Source organism: Neocloeon triangulifer, unplaced genomic scaffold (assembly GCF_031216515.1).
Source record: "Neocloeon triangulifer isolate White Clay Creek 2 clone unplaced genomic scaffold, ASM3121651v1 ptg000013l, whole genome shotgun sequence".
Classification (NCBI taxonomy): domain Eukaryota; kingdom Metazoa; phylum Arthropoda; class Insecta; order Ephemeroptera; family Baetidae; genus Neocloeon; species Neocloeon triangulifer.
The window spans coordinates 854,367-874,253 of record NW_026775555.1 but is presented as its reverse complement, the minus strand read 5'-3'; the positions used below and the strand labels follow the sequence as shown (position 1 = coordinate 874,253).

General features: G+C 40.3%; 2 protein-coding genes across 3 annotated transcripts in view; one reads left to right on the top strand and one right to left on the bottom strand.

The window, feature by feature from the left end:
- Nucleotides 1–19,887, top strand: part of LOC132198901 (zwei Ig domain protein zig-8-like) — a 146,297-nt gene that overhangs the window by 15,808 nt on the left and 110,602 nt on the right. The window lies entirely within an intron of this gene.
- Nucleotides 15,194–17,085, bottom strand: LOC132198664 (uncharacterized). Its single transcript, XM_059622815.1, has 2 exons — nt 15,964–17,085; nt 15,194–15,844 (listed from the first exon to the last, which is right to left on the bottom strand). The coding sequence occupies exons 1-2, from the start codon at nt 17,083–17,085 to the stop codon at nt 15,194–15,196; spliced, it is 1,773 nt and encodes a 590-aa protein (XP_059478798.1).

The following is a 19,887-nucleotide window of genomic DNA, read 5'->3' as shown; positions in this document are numbered from 1 at the left end:
CTTTGCGTTCGCCTTGGAAAAGAAAAGGGGTTTTCTTGTGGTTCTTGTTTCAATGCAAATTTTCAATCAATGGGTTGGGATTTGGACAGTTTCAACCGATTGATTTTGACACGAGAAGCAAACCTGATTAAACTTTCACAAATTTATTTTAAAAGTCTCATACACATACGATTATTTCATGAAAAAGAATCATATTTGTTAAGAATTTAAATTTTTTTCATTTCATTTTATTTTATTGCTAATTTGTTAGTGTGAGTGTTTTTTGCATTTTTTTTTTTTTAAATGAAAACTTGTGTCGTGTTTGCGTTGTTAAGTTTATTCCAGTTTCCCCTTTAATTTATCAAAAGAAATTGAACGTAGACGAGCTTGAAAACGAATGCTCAGAAAACGAATAAAAATGCAAGAATTTCAACTTAACTTGATTCTTTCCAAAACACATTAGGATGTGTTTCCATAAACTAATTTTTCCATTTAAAACGTTAACCTGAAAACAAAAGGCAACACACTGACTCAGTTTCTGAATCCACATTTTTAATAGTTTGGTTGCAAATTGGTATTTATAGAATTATCATTATGGGAAATGGGAAACTTTCCCCATGCATGAATTTATGAAAAGCTTTTATTATATCCTTTATATTATTTATTGTTCAACCGAATGACCAAAATATTTCCCTGTCCTAGTAAAAATTTTATTTTCCCTGTGATGTCGCGAATTTTTCCCAACAAAAGCGGCTCCGGTTCTATATTGAAAAGCGCGGGCTCTTTTTTATTGCCTTTGTCGGGGCGGTTTCAATTACAGCCCGGCATTATTGCTCTCTTAAAAGGCAGCGATCAATCAATCAGGCAGGCAGTCGATAGATATGGCGCAACAACAACCGCCCTAATAACGCGCTCGCTAAGCATTTTAGCCCGCAGGGCATAAAAAAACAGACCCGCGCGTTCGCTCACTCGTGAAGTGCACACAGAACTGCAGATTAAAGTCGTCACGTCCATGTACAAGACGAATATTAAAATGGAGGGTTGTAAAAAATTCATAAAGCACAACAGCAGATGTTGGGCCGGGCATAGCAACTCGAGAAACTTTTCGCTCCAAGATGTGACGATAAAACACGGAGAAAGAGCGCGGCACCGCCAGTGATAAATACATTAGAGAGGGCGAGAAATTGAACAGCAGCAGTCGCTCACCCACTTCGCCGATGCGAGAAAAGTTGCCGCGCCCACGACGAAAAATGGATTTGTTCTTTTCCTGCTGCCGGCGAAATCTCATCACTAACGGAGCGTTCATTCGAAATGCAGGGCGTTTTTTTCTTTCCAACTCGCATGTGTGTTTTTTTAAAGTGTATCTACGTCATTTTTGGCCTCTGATATAACTGGAGCTTGAATTCAAATTAGCTGTATAATAAATAGAATAAATAATTAATTTCCAAACTAAAATTGAAAATGATATATAATATGTATGCTCCCGGAAAGTTTTTTACTGAATTAATTTCTTTTTCTACAGCAGTGACAAAAATAATAATAGGCGAAGCAAACAGCTTTTGTGGTAGAAAAATTAAATAATCGAAAGATCCAGTTTGACCATAAAAATGCCATAAATTATTGTTCTATCTGTTTACAGCGTCTTGGTACGTACAACTTAAAGAGAGAAAAAGAATTAATCGTTATCCTTCCTGGACAAATCTTTCTGTAGACGACGCTTTTAACAGACATTTTTAGAGCTTGGCTTGGAAATCCATTTAAAAGTTGAAGGCGGTGGTACTAAGCCCGTTTTGAATGCTTTTCCAAACGAAAGAAATCGCATCTAGCGTGTTTTTCTCTTGTCTGCACCGAGATGAATGGTTTCACGTTTCTGATCTCGCGAAGGAAAAAGCAAGATGTTGAAAAGCACTTCTCTGTAAATACCGAAGCTGACTGCTCACAAAACAAAAAGTAAGCTTTTTTGTAAGGGGATTTCGATTTCGTCTGTTATTCCGACCGAAACCAAGGTCAATTATTGTTTCCATAAAGCTCCAAAGCAGCTCCAAAGATGTCTCAGACGTCATCGTAATCGCCTCAGTGTATTCGCTCCATTGACTCCGTTGCTAGCAAATATCACACAATTGATGTGCGCAGGGGACATTTTTCACGAGGAGAGATAAGGCATAAAAACGCCATGAGCGAGGGCCATAAATAAGCATTCTTTTGAACTCATTCCAAAAATCGGCATCTACAGAGTTTAGAGCCAAAAGAGGAATTTTTAGGGCGTTGCACCTGCGAAACTGTAATTTAAACTCGAAAGCCTCGCTTTAATACGAAGCGGCACTTAGCGATGACAAATGGCGTGCCTGGGATATTAATGAATTGTTCTGGGTCAATTAAATCCCGGTTCTTGCTGCACGAAATAATGGAAATGTACAAGTGGAAAGACGCGCCCGCGCGTTGAGACAAATGACGAAGCAGTTCAATAGGGACGAGTGAGTGATATCTGCAGGCTGAGTGGTGCGAGCGTACGCCTTTCCCAGGAGGCCCACTTAGAGCTCTCTGCGTGCAAACTCTCCGGTCTTTGACATTAGACGCCGCAGAAATTATGCATTCCACTCTAAGCAGAATTAATCAAATCTAACGTAAAACAAAATTTTTCGTTTACAAAATTTAAAATCATACGATAAATGTAAGAAAATAATAAATCATATGAATAAATTGTTTTTCTGAACAACAAAACAGTAATGCTACCACATAAAATTAAGAAAAATAATTTAAAACATTGAACTTTGTAGTAGAATTTCACGATCGAGGGTTGATTCATGGTTATTTGAATTTAAAGTCAGCTTTTCCTTGATAGGTTTTTTGAATTGTATATTGTTCCAATAACTCACAAAACCCATCGAGAAAAAGCCAATTTAAATTTCTAATCACCAATTAACTTTGTGTTTTGTGTTCTATATTTATTTTTCTCTTTTATTCTAACAATAAGCATAAGAAATTGAAAAATAAAGATAAAAGTGTGTCAAGCATACCACTACCATCAGAATTGCATCTTAAGACGCTTTAAATCAGCAAAGTTTTGAACCGCAAAGCTGTCATCGCGGACCCTCTTGCACAAAATACAAAAGTAGAGATCGCCTTTGCCACAAGAGCATTACACGGTTTTGCTCTCAGAAACGGTGCGCGCATAGTTCTAAAGACATAACTTTTATTTAGTCGACACATTCCTCAAATGACTCCACTGCGAAATTTAATTTCCACCGCAGCCATGGAGGAAAGTGCGACGATTTTCAAGCAGAAGACGCTCTGCGGTTTGAAATTGGAGGCGTCGTTATTTGCTCTTATCGGCATATCTGATTTGGGGAGCGATCTCAAACGTAGATTGGAGAGAACCAGCAACTTAATTGAAACCTGGCGGTATTTTATGGCTTGAAACGCTGCGAAGCGTGCGAGTCGCACCAGACCGTTTTAGAGTTAAGCAAGGCGTGAAGATTGCGAACTGCAAAAGCAGGGATGGAAATCAACTCTTGGCACGCGGCTAGGTAGGTAAACAAAAGTGCAGTCGGTTGGGTGATGGCACCGCTCCAACCGTTGGAAGAAAGTGCGAGATGCCAATCACATGACCCTGATCGCAAAACAAAAAAGGGTCAAATGCCACTAAGGGGGTAGTTAGTGTCACTAGGCATTTATCATCCCTGTGTGTAGCGAAATCTGCGAGGTGTGTGTTTGTTTGGTGGTGTGACGTGGCTGATCGCCTCTGGCACGTAGCGGCTTGATTAAAACGGAGCCTATCTTTGAACTGTCTCTGGAGGCGCGTGAAATTAACCAAGGACTCGTGCTATGTCTATTTATAAGCAGCATTAAAGGAAATTGAATTCCGGTTTCCGACCGAAAAGGTACAAAGTCGGATTTTCCTTTTTTTATCCCAAAATCCTTCCTTCCCGGCTGCAGCATATCGATTTTGTAATCAACAATGCATTACTCCCTCATCAAAACATGTTCTTTCCGCTTTTTTTACGCGGCAACCCGCATTCTTTCCGACCATAAAAATTCACCGCCAAACTTTTGTAGAGTTTCCTAAATTACGATTTGGTCCAGCGCGCTTAATATAACACTGGTTGGTCAACACGCGTCAATATAAATTTGACAGAACTCCGGGGAAATCACGTTATGCAACAGGGTGGACACTCCGGTCGTGCGGGTTGCCTATTACGAATAATTGAAGGCTGACGAATATTGGTGCAGAATTGTTTGCAGTACTAGACAAAAAAATGCACCAATTTGCGAGCGGCACAAAAAAAAATCCAACGCATTCACACGTGAAAAACCAAACAATCTGCTTGGAGCATCACGGCATCAGCGAGGGCTGCGAACTGAATACAGAGAATACAAAAACGGGGTTGAATCATGGTTAATCCATGCCCGGAGCGTGTTATTTTTTAATTAGAGCACGACAGAGTGACACGTAAACAAGCGAGCGACACACACTCATCACACAGAAACGGCCCCGCATGCAAAAAGGAATATTTAATGAAGGGGTTGTTTTTCCGGGCGTGCGATAAACACCGTAACCGGCAGATTAGTAGCTCTACATGAAATCTGCTCGCGACGCTCTGTACCATTATCGCGCATCGTCCTCGCTTGCACTGCCATAATATGAATTCTTAAGTGAGATGGGAGGAGCGTTAATTAACGGAAAAACAGCTCGTTAGGGAATCGGGTCGGCCGCCAGATAATCTTCCTTTAATTGTCTCAACGGTGATTGATAAAAGTTGGCAAAAAAGCGCGGTGTTTGTTGCCAAGAGTGTTTACTTTTTTTTGAAAATAAACTGCAATGTAATAAAGAGAGCTTATTTATATTTGCGGTCCATAAATCATGGATATGAATAGGTTGAAGCTCTCTGCGCATTTTCTACTGTAAATATTTAAAAAAAAAAAATGGAGAAGCGTTGTTCTTCCAAATTTACCCCGGCCGGCGATAATGATTTATGTAATCGATAAACTCAAAATGTCAATTTCCTGCAGAAATATAGCCCTCCCATACTGCTGCTGAGAAATGGAAGTGGCAATCTTCTTCCCTCTTTTGGCACCAAATCGGACCTATCAATAATTCGCGCCTCCATCAATATCAGCAGAGGCTTGAAAGCCATTTTTCAGAGTGACACTTGAGTTTGCTGAAAGATTCAGGAACCCGGAAAAAATGAATTTCCACCAACGATTTTTACAGATAAATTCAAAAATGTTTCGCTTCAAAATTTTAATAAAAATATTATTAATAATTCTGATTTTACTGATCTCCATTCAATCGTAATTAAATTAAGTATGAATCAGTAAGTACAGTAAAGTTTCCAAATTTCTAGCCGCAAACGGGTCAACTTTTTGTGCAAGTTTTTGCAACAGCACCCGCAGGAAATCTAGGAAGGAGTCTATGCCACTGTTTGCTGTTATGCTAAGCAGCAGCACCGTGCATATATTTCAAAGGGTGCGCGACACTTTTATAACTCAACTCCATTATCGTGCACTAAACAAACCTACAGCATAAAGTGTCGGGGGTGTGTATCTTTTATGTACAGACAGACACACTGCTTTTTAAGAAGATTGAGTCGTGATGTGCCGCTCCCCATAGCAGCCCGAGGGAACCGTTCCGAAATACTAGGCGATGAAATTCGCCGCCTTTCAGGGAACGAAAAAGCTTTCAACCCTTACTCGTTTCTCTTATAAACTTCCAGCTTGAAATTTAAATCAAATGCAAATTATTTCTTCCAGAGGAGAGAAGGGTTATAACGAAAAATAAAATTAATCACAAAAAAAGATATGAATAAATTTTTCTTCTACTTTTAGCTAAAAAATTTCAAGTGGCATCCCTCTTATTTAAAGGGTGTGCATGCGACTAACTGAGTAAAGAAGATTTAGTAGTGCGTCTTGAGTCAGCGAAAAAATTGGCCCTTTAATTTGCGGTTGGTTGACACGTAATTTAAACTGGGGGTTCGTGATCAAGGCAATTTTGGTGGCTGCGATTCCCTGATAAGACTTTCAATGGGCTGATGAAGTTATCGTAAAGAACAGGCTCCATAAAGTTTGTATTTTCATTGGCGTGACGCTCCGAAACGGCTATTACACACAGATAATAATGATAATAAAAAATCCAATTTTTTAGTCAATTCTCACTTACTTTTAATTAATATTTATTTTTGAATGGACAATGTTTAAAAAGAATGGGAAAACACAATTGCAAGTTCTGAAAGGGTTAAAAATTGGAAGTTCACGCTCTCTTGGCCAATGCATTTGAATCAATCTAAAAACTTGTTCTAAAAATATCATATTTTAGTGTGACTGATATTTAGAAAATTGTGTTTGATTTTATTTTATTAGCCAAGATAAAAAAAGAAAAAGAAATAGATTAAAGCAAAAATGAAATTAGTACCATTATTTTTGTAGTTTCCTCTTCATTTTGCTCTTCTCTGTTTAAGAGCTTAAACAAATTTGAAGATGTGAGAAGTGAATTTTGGATTAATCCGATATGTGCCTAGCTGATAGAGGCGTTCACTCTCTCGCACCTGAGGGAGAAATTTGGACCTTTTCGGCCGACCCATCCTTTGTTCGTGCTCATCACGGTGCGTGCACCTTTGCTCGGCGACGCGGTTCACTTTCCGATCCGCATCTCTCTCTCGCTCTCTGCGGGCAAGCGAGTGTGCGGTGGCGGCCGGGAATTAAAAGCCCCAGAGACAGGTTATTTATCAGCGGACGGTGAGGACGTGGCGGTGACTCCTTGACAGCGGCGTTTGCGTGACAGCCGAGGATTAGGCAGGCACCGCACCGGGTCGAGATGGAGTGGAAAGAAAGAAGAAAGGTTGCGCGCGGGATTTGCAGCGACCGAGCAATCGCGGTAATGGCCCGTCGAGCGTTTCGGCGACTAAATTGCTTTCTTGAGATTCACTCTCGCGGTTGAGCGAATTCCTGTGGAATTCACTTCGGCGGAGCGGAAGCAAAAATCATAAATAAAATTGCGCTAGCTCCTCTAGCTCCGGCGTTGTTGCTTATTTGCAAAGGGTGCGACAGATAACAGACGCTTTTTCGTCCCTCTATATGTATGCATTTGCATGTCATTTGCTGCGTACCACCATTTGTGAAAGCACCGAGCAGTCGCTTTTTGCGATATGACTTACGAGCAACCCGCCCGCTTCTCGCAAAAACCTTCTCTCGTTTTTATCTCTTCGCGGGAGAGACCGTAATATTCGGGGGGCTGCTTCGAGTTTTGATTTCATCGAGTGGAAAATTGAAGGATTTCGGGGAAAGCTCAACCGGCGAGAGTGTTTGTCCGGTCGAAATTGTGCCAAAATTGATAAAGCCCCTCTTGTTTGTCGTCGACGGAGCTCTTTTGAGCTCTCTTGGCCAGCAACGCTTTTTTGTCCTCCCAACTCTCCATCATGTTGAGGGCCAAAGATTTTTGCGAAGTCCGACTGACTATTGTTTTTTTTCTTCTCGTTCCTTCTTTCTTTTACACGCTTACGATAGTGGACTGCCGGTTATGTTCACAATAGAGAATTCAGATAAAAAACAAACATATCTAATTTGCATTTTGGTCTCGGAGTTCTTTATAATAATTTTCAGCTGCTTCGGCGAATAAGTTTTTTGCGTCGGGTGAAAAATTGAATAATGGAGCGTCGCAGCTCGCAAATTGGTCTGCCAAACTTTGGATCGTCGACGGAAATGGAAAAGAGGAAACTGAGCGCGCACGAAGCAATATTCGAGTTTTACATTTCGCGATTGCGTAACAAATTACAACTACGCTTGCAAGTTTTTTTCATCAACATTTTTCATCTTTGGTTTCATCTCCGTTTTGTGACTCTGAGGGTTTAAAAATTCAACAAACACAAATTTTTTCATTTTAAATGATGCTGATGTTATTTCAATTTACACTCAAAAGTCTTTCATTTCAAACTGTATATTTTTATATGTTCGTTAGATTTGGAAAAAAGGTAACCCGATATTCCATGAATATTAATTTGATAATTTAATCCAACGTGAAATCACAAAATCAATATTTCCATGTAACATATTTATAAATTGGTTTTGTAAAATTTTTACATTGATACAGTGATGTTTTGCTTTTTTATTTCCTCCAATTTTATTTTTTGCGAGGACAGTTCGATGTCGGCCAATATTTTGTTATTTTGTTTGTGTTTTTTATTCCAAACTATAAATTGCAAATGGGTGGCCTGCCCAGATTATTGTATCGCAGTATCACGGCATAAGAAGAATAATTAATCTTGCCTTTTTGTTGTTGACTGCGCGAATCTATCCGCTTCGAAACGTTCAAAAGTGTGTGCGCTCCTGTAATGTTTGCTTGAAACATCAAGAGATGCAAACCTCCACCAAAGTTTTTGGCCGTGTTGACTCGCATGTTTACGGAGTGTTTGCTGAAGCCACTAAATTCAGACGTATATTACAAACACAAGCAGATACACTTAACAAGTTCTAATTAAAAGCAGCATGTTTGATTTTTACTTTCAATTACATTCAAAAGTCAGTTCATTAATCTGGGTTGTGGATCTCCCACGGGCCACATTTTCTTTTACGGTTGCTATTTTGGGGGAAGAAATTAAGATAATTTCCGGGAGATCCGGGCCGTTCGAATGATTTGCAGTGCCACTTCCTGTGCAGCTCCCCTGTGTGCCGTTGTTATTGCCGCACGCGCAATTACCCTTCTTGGTGCAAATGTATAAATTCTCTGCGAAGGGTAAACAGCATCTTTGCTGCCGATCCCATTAGACGAGCCGCGTTTAATTAGAGGCAAGCGATTATTAATTTTTTGCGCTAAGCATGAATTTCATGCGTGCATTGTGTTGGGGAGCACACACGTGTTTAATTTACGAGTGGGTTTGGGTGGCTTTTTGTCAGCACGGGCCAACGCAAACAATGAAATTAAATTAAGGAATCGCGCTGAATGGCACTCTCGGCGCGCGGAACAATGCACGCGTAGGCACACACGCGCCTAGGCGTATAATATTTCACAATAGACCCGAATTATGGAGAGCTGCTGGTCGTGTATCAAAGGCACCTGCCTAGCTGCCTGCCTGTATCTGCTGAATTTGCGATCCTCCGCAAAGCCGCTAAGGATGAAAATAGAGAGTCGTGCGGTCTAATCGCGCTAATTAACTAGATGGATAATTACTGAATATTTAACTCCCTGGCCTTTTTGGAAGCGAACTCCTTCTAATGTAAATCGAGCCTGTCTGATTATTTGACTCCATTTAATTTTTTTTTTGTTATTCATTAAATTATTGCCCAATTGCAATCACGATAATTTCAAGTACATAAAGTGCATACAAGAAATTAAACCAGTCAGAACAGGTTAGATAGATTTTGATAGATATTTTTTAGTTGCAAATAATATTTATTGATCTATGGCAAAGGCAATTTCTGCCCGTTTATAGAGATACAGCAAATTTAAGTTCAAAATTAAATACAATTGAAAGGAGAAGTATAATTATTAGAATCATTTTTTATTGTTTCAGAAGAAATTCACAATTGAGGGTTGATTCATGGTGATTTGAATTTAAAGTAGGCTTTTCCTTGATGGGTTTTTGTGAGTTGTTTATAGTTTAAGAAAAAATTTGATTTTTTTTCTTAAACAATAAACAACTCAAAAACCCATAGAGTAAAGGCCGACTTTAAATTCAAATCACCATAAAGATCACGCAATAAACTTTTTATCTCTTTTACAATATATGTATTTTACAAATGAACAAAAATAATTTGTTTGAAGATATTTACATTCAAGGGCTTTTTATACAATAATAAAAATAAATTAAACGATTTTAATCTGGTCATCTTGTCACGTTTTCCTTTCAAAAAATTTCCTGACCATTTAAAAATAAAAGGACTATTTGAAACATTTCTTTAGATTTGTTTAAAGTTGCTACATACCTTCATGTTATTCTGCAGGGCTACTGAAAATTTGGTAACTTGAAAAAAAAAAACATTTTTTTCCGCTTAATATTTCTGGAAAGTTTAACGCAAATATTTCATTGAAAGTATTTTCCGGTATTTTCGTCATTATGGATTGGAATGTATTTCCTAAAACATTCGTGGCTCGTGCGTACGCTCAACTAAACCATGATTGCACAGAACTATGCGCAAGGGTTAATATTCATAATAGGCAGGCAGTCTTTCGCTCTCCTGTGGGAGAACCTCTATCGTGTCTACTCCGTCTCTCATTGTTAGAATTTCGTAATCCCGCGCGATATGACGATAATATGTACGAGTAAAGGAGGTAATTGGAGCTCGAGTCGGGACCTGCAATGTGCGCTGGGTGGCAAAACTTTGGAATTCATCGTTAATTCAACGCGGCCTGAGTGAGAACGCGCAGCCTGCAAATAAGCTCTCTTGTGGCAGACGCTGTTCAGAATCTTCCAAATAATTATCATTGGCCTTGTCTAGCCCTCGTCGCAGGCACAAAACCTGCGTGCTGTGCAAAATCTTGTTGCGGAATTTCACATCCCAGTGGAGACGATTTTTACTTCCGCGCCCTTTTATGTGAAAATACTGTTGGCACATCATTGTTTTTCCTAGAATTTTAATTCTCAGAGAAACACATTTTGAAAGAAAATTGAATTCACTTAAAGCCGGAGTTAAATGTTGGGAAGCAACGAGAATAAATTGCCCGGCTCAAAAGAGCAGTGTGTGTCAAAGAAGCGCTGCGTCGACCCTCTAAAAATGAAAACATCAGCCCCGCGGCGCCGCACAGAGAGCCAAAGCTCAGCCATCCAATTCCACCCCAGCAATATTGTGTACACAAAAAGACCGAACGCGAGCTCTCTTTCGATAGTCGGCTAATGTTCCCGTCTGCCTCGTTCTTATGGGACTTGTGATGAGCGGGTTGCCTATTCGGCAGATTCGCAGGCGCTTTGATCTCGCTCTCATCAGTGACTTTAATTAAAAGCAGGATTATTCACAGCGCTTCCAGTGATCCAATTTTAGCACTACGCGAAATTGAAGTTTTTTTGCTCTTAACTTTTGATTGCATTCTGTTTAGACGGAAAAAGCTCATAAAACAAGTAAAATTTATTTATTTTGACTATTTTGAGGTACAAAATATGAAAGAGAAAATAAATATATACAAATACATTGAATAGAATGTTGGAATTCATTTTTCATTTCTAATCCAAAGCTGAGCTACAAGTTGAAACAATACTGATTTATTTTTTACGTGTCTACATTGCGAAAAATTGGTAGCTTCCAACACCGGTTTCAACTTCATGCAGTAACAAGGCATGAAAGTTTTCTGATTAGAAACTCCGCTCTTCCATAACGCGCGATTGCATAATGAAAAAGCAATATCAAAGGTGAATCATATTCTTACATCAAAGAAGCCAAGAGAAATTTATTTCAAAAGTTTTAGTTCGCGCAGCGTTGCCAATTAATATCTACGCAGTTGATTAGCTTCGCTGGTGCAGAAAGATTTGCAAGTATGGTATGGTCGGGGGGTGGTTTCGCCTCTAATTGCGTTCAAAGTGCAACCCAGAGAACTGGTGGCCTTCTTCTTCAGTTCCATCTGCTGAGAAGGAGCAAAGTTTTGTGGGGCATTTAAATTGCAGCTGGCAGATTTGGCGGAACTTTTTACTGCCGCGTGCATGCAGTGGAAAAGAGTGGATTAAAATAAATCAAAAGAAAGCGAGGGTAATAAGGAGGGGCTGTGCTGTGTGGATAACACCTCGCCCGATTTTATTTTTGCAAAAGAAAGTGGGGCTCCATTGTGTTGTTATTTTATTGCCTGCGCACCGCCACGATATTCGGGGCCTTATTTATAAGCCGGCAGCTCTCTGCCACTTTTATAGGTGATGGCGAAATATAAACTTTCCTCCTCCTCCTCCTTCAATAATAAATAAATACGCACGCTGCGAGAGCAAAAGAGAGCAGACAAAGAGCAAAAAGGACTTTCCCGGGAACAATTGGACTTCATTTCCCTCTGACAAATCATTATTTATAATCAAAGAAGGGAGCTAAAGAACGAAAATAAACATAAAATGGTGCAGAAGGAGGAAAACTTTTTGCAACCTGAGACGAAATTAATTTTTAGGCCGGCCTGGGTGTGCAAATTGAACTCAGTCAGGGAAACGAAACGGCGTCATTTTGAAGTAGTTGTTGTTTCACTTGAGATGACGGCAGTTAATATTGCAGCAAAGTGGGCGAGGACACATGTGCGGCGGTGCTATTGCCACTTTGCAAAATTGTTTCCACCCGAAAACGACGGGGCGGGTTGCTGCTGCGGAACAAGAAAATGTCACGCCGCTGCAAAATACAATACCCGTGCACGCCTCTTTGCCCCATGAATAATTAGAGCGCACGCTTTTCTGCCTGCCTGCCCATTTCTTTACGTCGCGTCTAATTCCACGTTTGCAATTAAATGCACGCTCATCCGTTCGCGGAAAATGTGAGAACGTCAAGAGTCTTCGAACGCGTGTATGTGCCGCACCTGTTCTTACTTTTACAACTGGCTGGTTTTTTTTAATACGTGGCCTAAAGAACGAGAGCAAATTTTATGGGCCTGAAGTTCACCTGAGCTCAATAAGCAAAAGTGAACTTAGTATATATCACATGTCATAGCACTCTTGTTTGAGTATATTCAGTAAATAAATTAAGTCAAAATTATTCTATTCAATATTACACATTTAAATACATTTTATTTAAATATTTAAGGTCATGCATTGAAAAAATTTTGATGGAATAAACAAAAATATAAAATAATTATGTGATTTTGGATCAAAATTTATAAATGATTTTTTGCCCCAATTTCAGCGACTGTATTTCAGGCCCATGTAAAATGAACAACAAAATCTTCCACTCAATACGCTTTTAACCTTTTATTAAAAAGCGGAAACACCAAATTGGCCGCTTTCAGTGCGCTAAAAAGGTTGTAACTCTTTTGGAGCGTGCATAAAATTGAAAAGGTATGGGCGTGTAAAGCGTGTAATTTGTACCGAAGTGAATTCAGAGGCTTATGAGTTAAACAGCAGTTGCATCACACTGACAAAAAAGATAAACAATGAGCAAAAGTGTACGCGACAACAGAACACAGCCGGCGGCCAAAAGAATCCCCGGCGTGTTTTGCATTTTAGCTCGCAAGAATGCATTATCGCGTCCAACTCTCGGTGCTGGTCTTTTTATTTACGACAGGAAATGATGTTTTATTATTACAACCGGGATTTAATTTATCTCTCTCGGCATAAATAACACGGAACGCTCTGCTTGTGTAGGGCAGCGTATTGTTCTTTCATTTTGCTGCGATGATAATCGGGGCTCAGAAACACCACGCCGGGAATTAAAAAGATGGGGCCGCACCACGTTGCACTAAGCTCTAGGTGCTGTAGGGTCCAATCTCAAAAGCAAACACGGCCGCTCTAGAATAGGAAAAGAATATACGCACGATTGTCAAAATACATCTGATCCTCTTTCCATAGCGCGCTAATAATCGCCATCATAATCCTCTATTGTATGAAGCGGCGATAACTGTTTTATGACAGGAAAATATGTACAGAATACCATCCGCTTTTTGCTTTATTTGAAATTGGTGAACTCAAAACCATTCTGAAATAATTATAGTTTAACAAAAGAACCAAACATTTTTGGGGTCTTTTTAATTGCAAAATTTAATTCAAATTCAAAATTTGATTATTTTTAGGCAGCTTTTAAAACGGAAGTGCCAAGAATCTTGCATCTTAAATATTTTTTAATTTAATAGGCCTCTGCAAAAATATAATTAAATAGTTTTATTTGAAGAAATCCAGAACAAGATCTGAAATAATCATCAAATTTTTGCAGGGTATTTGTAATTAAATCAGAAATTTTCCATTTTATTACAAAGATTTGCCCATCATAAAGTTTTTATTAATTTCAAATCAAAAGAAATTTAATTTCAAACGTTGTAACATGCGATGTAGCTTTTGCTTTATATAATCTGTCTTGTGAATTGGAATATCTTCTTCTGCAAGAGCGAATCCAAGCACGATATCTCCGAATGAACAGCTGCGGATATGCATATGTATGTGTGTTTCTTTCGGAAGACAAGGGTGCCGCTCGCGCGAGGAAGCAGAAAATTTCCGATTTTGGGCGACACGTCGTTGGCGTCGTCGACAGAAATGATGGAAGGGCCCTCGTCTCGCTGATTGCGCCCAAGACCGGTGTCAAGCGTGCTGCCAAAATCAATCATTGCCGCGTGAAAAAGGTGGGCGCCCCCGTTGTTTCGTCATTGTTAAAAAAATAAATGCACCTCTCTGTCGGTCTTTTTGCGCCGCCGGCCGGAAAGAATGTTGAATCAGCCTCGGCCCGAGTCTTTATCGATTGTTTGCTTGACGGCGGGCGCAATGCTGCGGTACAAACACTGGCAGACAGGACCTTTTATTTCGCCTTTGTGGATCTGCTTCATTATTCTTGTTGCCCTCAACAGTTAGGCTCTCGCGTGTGCCGCGGCCATTTATAACAATCGGATTATCCAAATATCACCGGCCGATTTATTTTGTTTCCCCCCAATCATGGACGAATAAATAAGAAAAATAGAGAGATGCCGCGTGCGTTAGCCGCGATATTTATGGCCGACGTATGGAGCTGGAATTGAAACAGATTTATCATCTTGCTTTCTCTCGCAGGGAGAAAGATGAATGGTCCGCGAGTAAAGACTAAAGACAGCAGTCTGGCGCGGGCAAAAAGGGAAATCGTCTCTTGAGCGGCACACACTGGGCTGCGTGGGTTTACTTTTACTTCTTAAAAATAGTTTTATAACATGCACAGAATAAATAAATTTTTTTCAACGATTGAATGTAAGAAATGCATTTATAATAATTTAGGCAAATAAACAGCAATAATAATAATTAATAATATATTTCAAAATAATTATACTTTTCAGTAGCTCAGCTCTTTATGACTTCTGCTATTCATCAAAATTAAAGAAATAAACAAATAAAACCGCAATCAATAAATAAAGTATTTGAATTCAAAATTAACGAGTCCTTATTGACATTTTCAAATCAAGTCTTTACAACAATGGTGATTAAAATTTCCAATTGTCTTTCATCAATCGAAAGAATCTGTTTATATTATTGTAAGGACTTGATTTGACTTTGTCAATCAGAAGTCCTTAAAACTCGCAGTCACTCGCAGTATATTTATGTAAGCAAGAATAAAAAAATGTTTTTTGTTTTGAATTTATGATTTCCTGGTTCTATTTTTCCTACGGATTATTCCCAGTTTCGGGAGCAACCTTTTTCTTGCTAAACCAGCCTCTCTTGGTCTTCTTTGCAGCCCTGACTGGCAGAGCAGCTGGTGCTCCTGACTTTTCTTGCGGCTTCAAGTTGCAGTAGATGCTCTCTTCCGAATTCAGTTTTCGCCTGACGAGTTTCTCTCTGATGGCTTCAAACTCGGCTAACCTTTCCATTTCCACCTTGCGGAGCAGCTCCTTTTCAGAGATCATGAGCTGCTCAGTTTTGGTCCTCGTCTTGGCGATCTCCTGCGACACCTGGGTCTCCAGCTGATGGAGCGCGGACAACTCGTACTCCGCTTCTTTTGCGCCATCCTTCATCCTGACCACCTCTTCCTTCAGAGTGCTCAGGTAGCTTTCCAACTGAGTTTTCTCTGCAGTCATTTGCTTCTCCTGCTCTTGCATGGTGCGAATTTCTTGAGAGAGACGCTTCAAATTAGTGGCCATCAGTGCTTTGCTAGTCTTGTCTTTGTTCTCTTTGCGCTTCATTTCCTCAAACTGCTTAAGAAGTTCCTTTTCCTCCTCCCTCATCTTCTCAACACTCTTGCTGACCTCGGTCACTTTGAGCCGTAGTTTCTTCAAGTCGTCACTCTTTCTACTGAACATTCCTCGCAAATCGGTCAACTAAAAAATTTTAAAATATATAATTTTTGTCCAAAATAATAAGTCACTATAGAAATGCGAGAGAAATTTATAATTAAACTTAAAATATTTGTTTAAATAAACTAATTAGTTAAATTTACCTTGTTGTCCATGTTCTTATTTTCAGCCACTAGCCTCTCTTCCGATTTTTCCATCTCACTATTCTGCCTCCGTAGATCCGCACGACGCTTCTCAATCGCCCGCAAGCCATTTTTCGCCTCTTTCAAATCCTTCTCCATATTCTTGTATTGTGCGTCCAATCTGTTGGCGTCCTCGGCACTGATTCGCACGTCCTCTTCAAGACGCCTCTTGGCCGTGGTGGCTTCCTCCACCAGTCCCTCCAGTTCCAAGCTGCTGAATTTGCAGTCTTCCAAGATGGAAGTTTGCTCGCTCACCTTGGTTTTAAGTTCTATCAGCTCCGTGGTCAACTTGCTCACTTCCTCTTGCTTCTGAAGCACCTTTTTCTGAAGACTCTCGACTTGGCTCGCACACGACTTCTGCGTGCCCTCCAGCTCGCTCTTGGTTTTCATTTGGTGCTCGACTTCCACCTTGAGCTTCTGCGACTCCTCTCTCAGAGACTGCAGCTGCTGCTTGCTGGAGGAAACTTCTTTTTCCAATTTGACCATTTCCTTCTGAAACTTCGTCAGTTTCTCCTGCATTTCACTTTTGTTGCGCAGCTTCTCGTCCATTTTGCACTCAGCGTTTTTCAGTTCGGACAGTCTGATCTGCTTTTGCCGTAGGCTCTCCTTGCACTCCTTGATGCTGCGATTCAATTCATCCAAGTCGGCAAGCACCTTTGTCCTGTACTCTTCAAGAGCCTTGCTCTCGCCCTTTTCCTTGCTGACCTCTTGGTTCAGCTTGGCGTTGGTTTCCCTCAGTTTGCCGACGTCACTCTTCAGCTGCCTGCAGAAGCCCTCAAAGTTGCACTTCTCGTTGGCCAGGACCATTTTCTTCGACCTGAGCTGGTTGATCTCGGCCTCGATCGAGTTCAAATGGGCAGCAATGTCGATGGACCTACCCGCCGGCTGTCTTTGCTTGGCCTCGGTGGGTCGCCTGTGGGTCGCCGATGGCATCCGAGGAGACGACTTTCCGTCGAGTGCCATTTGGGTCAGAATCTTTCTGTGGTCGTCGCAAACCGATTTCATGTCTCCCAATTTTGATGTACGCTCCAAAACAACCTTGTCGTTCACTTTGATCACTTTCTTGTGAATCAGGCCGTCCATTACACGCAAATGTTTTAAAGAACTTTCGGTTGGTGATAAAAATCGCTGCATTCAAATTTCAACAATGGCCACATCTGCAACAAGAAGAAATAGAAAACAACTCTAATTTTTGTTTTTTCCATTGTTGTAACTTTTTCAACAAGAAAAAATGTGGAAAAGATATTTACTACCATCAATTTATACGACTTCGAATTATTAAAAAAAAAGCACAGATTATTTTAAAAGTAAATGTAAATTATTTATAAAACAAAACAACGATATTATTTTGAATTATTTACTAGAGAAAAAGTAAAATTACGTGACACTAGTCGGTTTAAAATTAAAATTTCTTTCAAAATAATTAAATAGTCATGAATTCATCATAATTATGCATATCATATTATTTTATTTTATTTAATGCATTTTGAATTTCACTTGATTTCAATGAGTTAATACAGAATCAGGAAAAACTTTGTCAGATGAGTTTTTATTTAAACTAAAAATATTTATACAAAATACTTTTTTGTACCCTCCATAAAAATTCAATGAACATAAAAATTGCCAATTTCCAATTAAGCAAATAGAAATAATTTTGATTTGATTTACATTGTAATTTGTGATGGAGAATGAGTAAAAATGACATACATTATTATAATTTTGCGTAATTTAAAAAGCTGGAAGTTTGATGAAATGCACAGTAGATCAGATACGACTCTTCACTGGTTCCAAACTCTGTTAATAAACAATCAGAATTCAAAATCCATGCTATTTTAGTCATTCGTTATTGCAAATTGATTGCTGAGGGGGCGTAGACACTCGTTAATTCATTGAGCAAGTCTACGGCTTTGCCAATTACCCGCGCCAACTCGTTTGCAAACACCACAATTGCAGCAGCCATAAATTACCCGGCGCACGCCGTTTCCATCGTAGAGAGCTTTAGAAAATGTTTGCTTAGCATTTCACGCTTGATTGACTCAAATTCCCGTTAATTGGTTGACTGCTTTTGATAAATCAAGCTGCGCCACTGGGTTTTCTCTTGCGCACACAATGGCACATCTCCTTTATGGCGTAATTACCGTTTGTTGATGTTTTGGCTCCGGCCCACGGGCACACGCACGCGTCCAATCATTATTTTCCTGTGCGCCAAATACATATAAGGTGCTTGCCGACCGACCGAACGGCCGGCCAGATCGATTCAATACCGGACGGCGCCGGCAGGTGTTTCCATTCTCACCCCATTCAAGATGACGAGCGGCCGGATTACGTTTCACGAGAGGCGACAAGAGATCGCCTTGCTGGGGAAAAACGGCCAGAAAGTATCCTCGAAATCCGTCCAGCTCGGCAGTAAAGCTCAAGCTGGGATTTTTCGCACAAACTTTTGCAAAACCAACAATCTCAATATTCTAGAGCATAAACGAGACGGCCTAACGCATGTAGACTCTCAACACGTGACTTCTTTGCAAAAAAAAAGTAGAAAAGTGGCGTGAAGTGGATTTCAGGCAAACTTTCGCTGCAAAGGAGACGATGAGCAGCCGAAAAGTTTTAATGGTTTTCAGAGAGCGAGGCCTGTGTGTCATTAGTCGGCAAAATCTACTCAATCAAATGTGTGCCTGGCAGGTCCGTTTTTCAATAATTGTGTCCTGCTCACCGTTGAGTCGCCATTTGCGACGCCACACTTTTGGACCGCGTAAACCACTGCCGCAACGAGGTGAAGACGGGTTCTTTAAAGGAAGACCCGTGGTGATTGGGATTTAGATGTGTTCCAGATTAAAAAGCTGCTGGTGGGTGGGCGCCGGCGAGGTGATTCGGGCGGCGGAACGTGACAGAATCCAGCGGATTACAAACCCTGATAAGCGGAAAGAGAGTGTGGAGGGCCGCTGCTCTTGGCGTAAATCTTGACAAATACAGCCATCTGATAGCGTCCAGTTTTAAAAAGCTGCCGAGCTGACGCTGCTTCGGTGGCTTTGGCATTGATTAAGTGCAACTTCGATTCGCACTGAAATCCTTCTAATGGCTCCTTTTGAAAGCAGGAAGAAGGAGTTTGAACAAATAAAGCCTTTTTTAAATTACATTTCGCTATCCGGTAAGGACCGAATTTCCGTTTCCATTTTCGTCATTCTCTAAATAAGCTCGGCTGGCGAGAAGCTACTCCTCCCATCTTAAGAGCGTTCTGAGAAGAAAATTGGATCGCCGGCTCATTTTCCTCTCGTGCTCAATTTCTCATTAGAGGGCAATAAAAAAGTGCCTCCGTCTTTCTTATTTACTCCGCACTTGGAATTCATTTCTTGTCCTCGCGCCTGATAAGCATTCAATCCGCGGCGTCCGCCCAAAGTTGTTCCAGCTGAAACAACGCGCGAATAATAACGACAGAAAACCGTGTATAATAATCCCGGCTGAAAGGTGGAGTTTAATGAGACAAGCGAGTGCAGTCATCGCCAATCATTAATCACAGTGTCAGACAATGCCGCCGGAGATGCGCCGTCGACTGACTTAACACGGCGATGATTATTTAAATCCATCCTCGCAAATTTACAAAGCCGCCACTAATTAATTAGAGTGTGCGGAATCAAGTGATTGATATACATGTTGAGCAGCTTTCCCGCGTTTGTGAGTTTTAATTACACCGCAGAGTATTTTTCTTTCCTGCTCGAGTGCCGGCATCCAAGCGTGAAGGCAAAAAGCAGCGCCTTCATCCATCATGGGCAGCCCGTTTTAAATTATCACCAGAGTAATAAAGCAAGAAAACATTTTTTCTCTCTCCCCTCTTGTAATTTTCCTTCGGCTCTTAGCAAGTTTTATGTGCCTTGGTTTTTTGCCATCGGA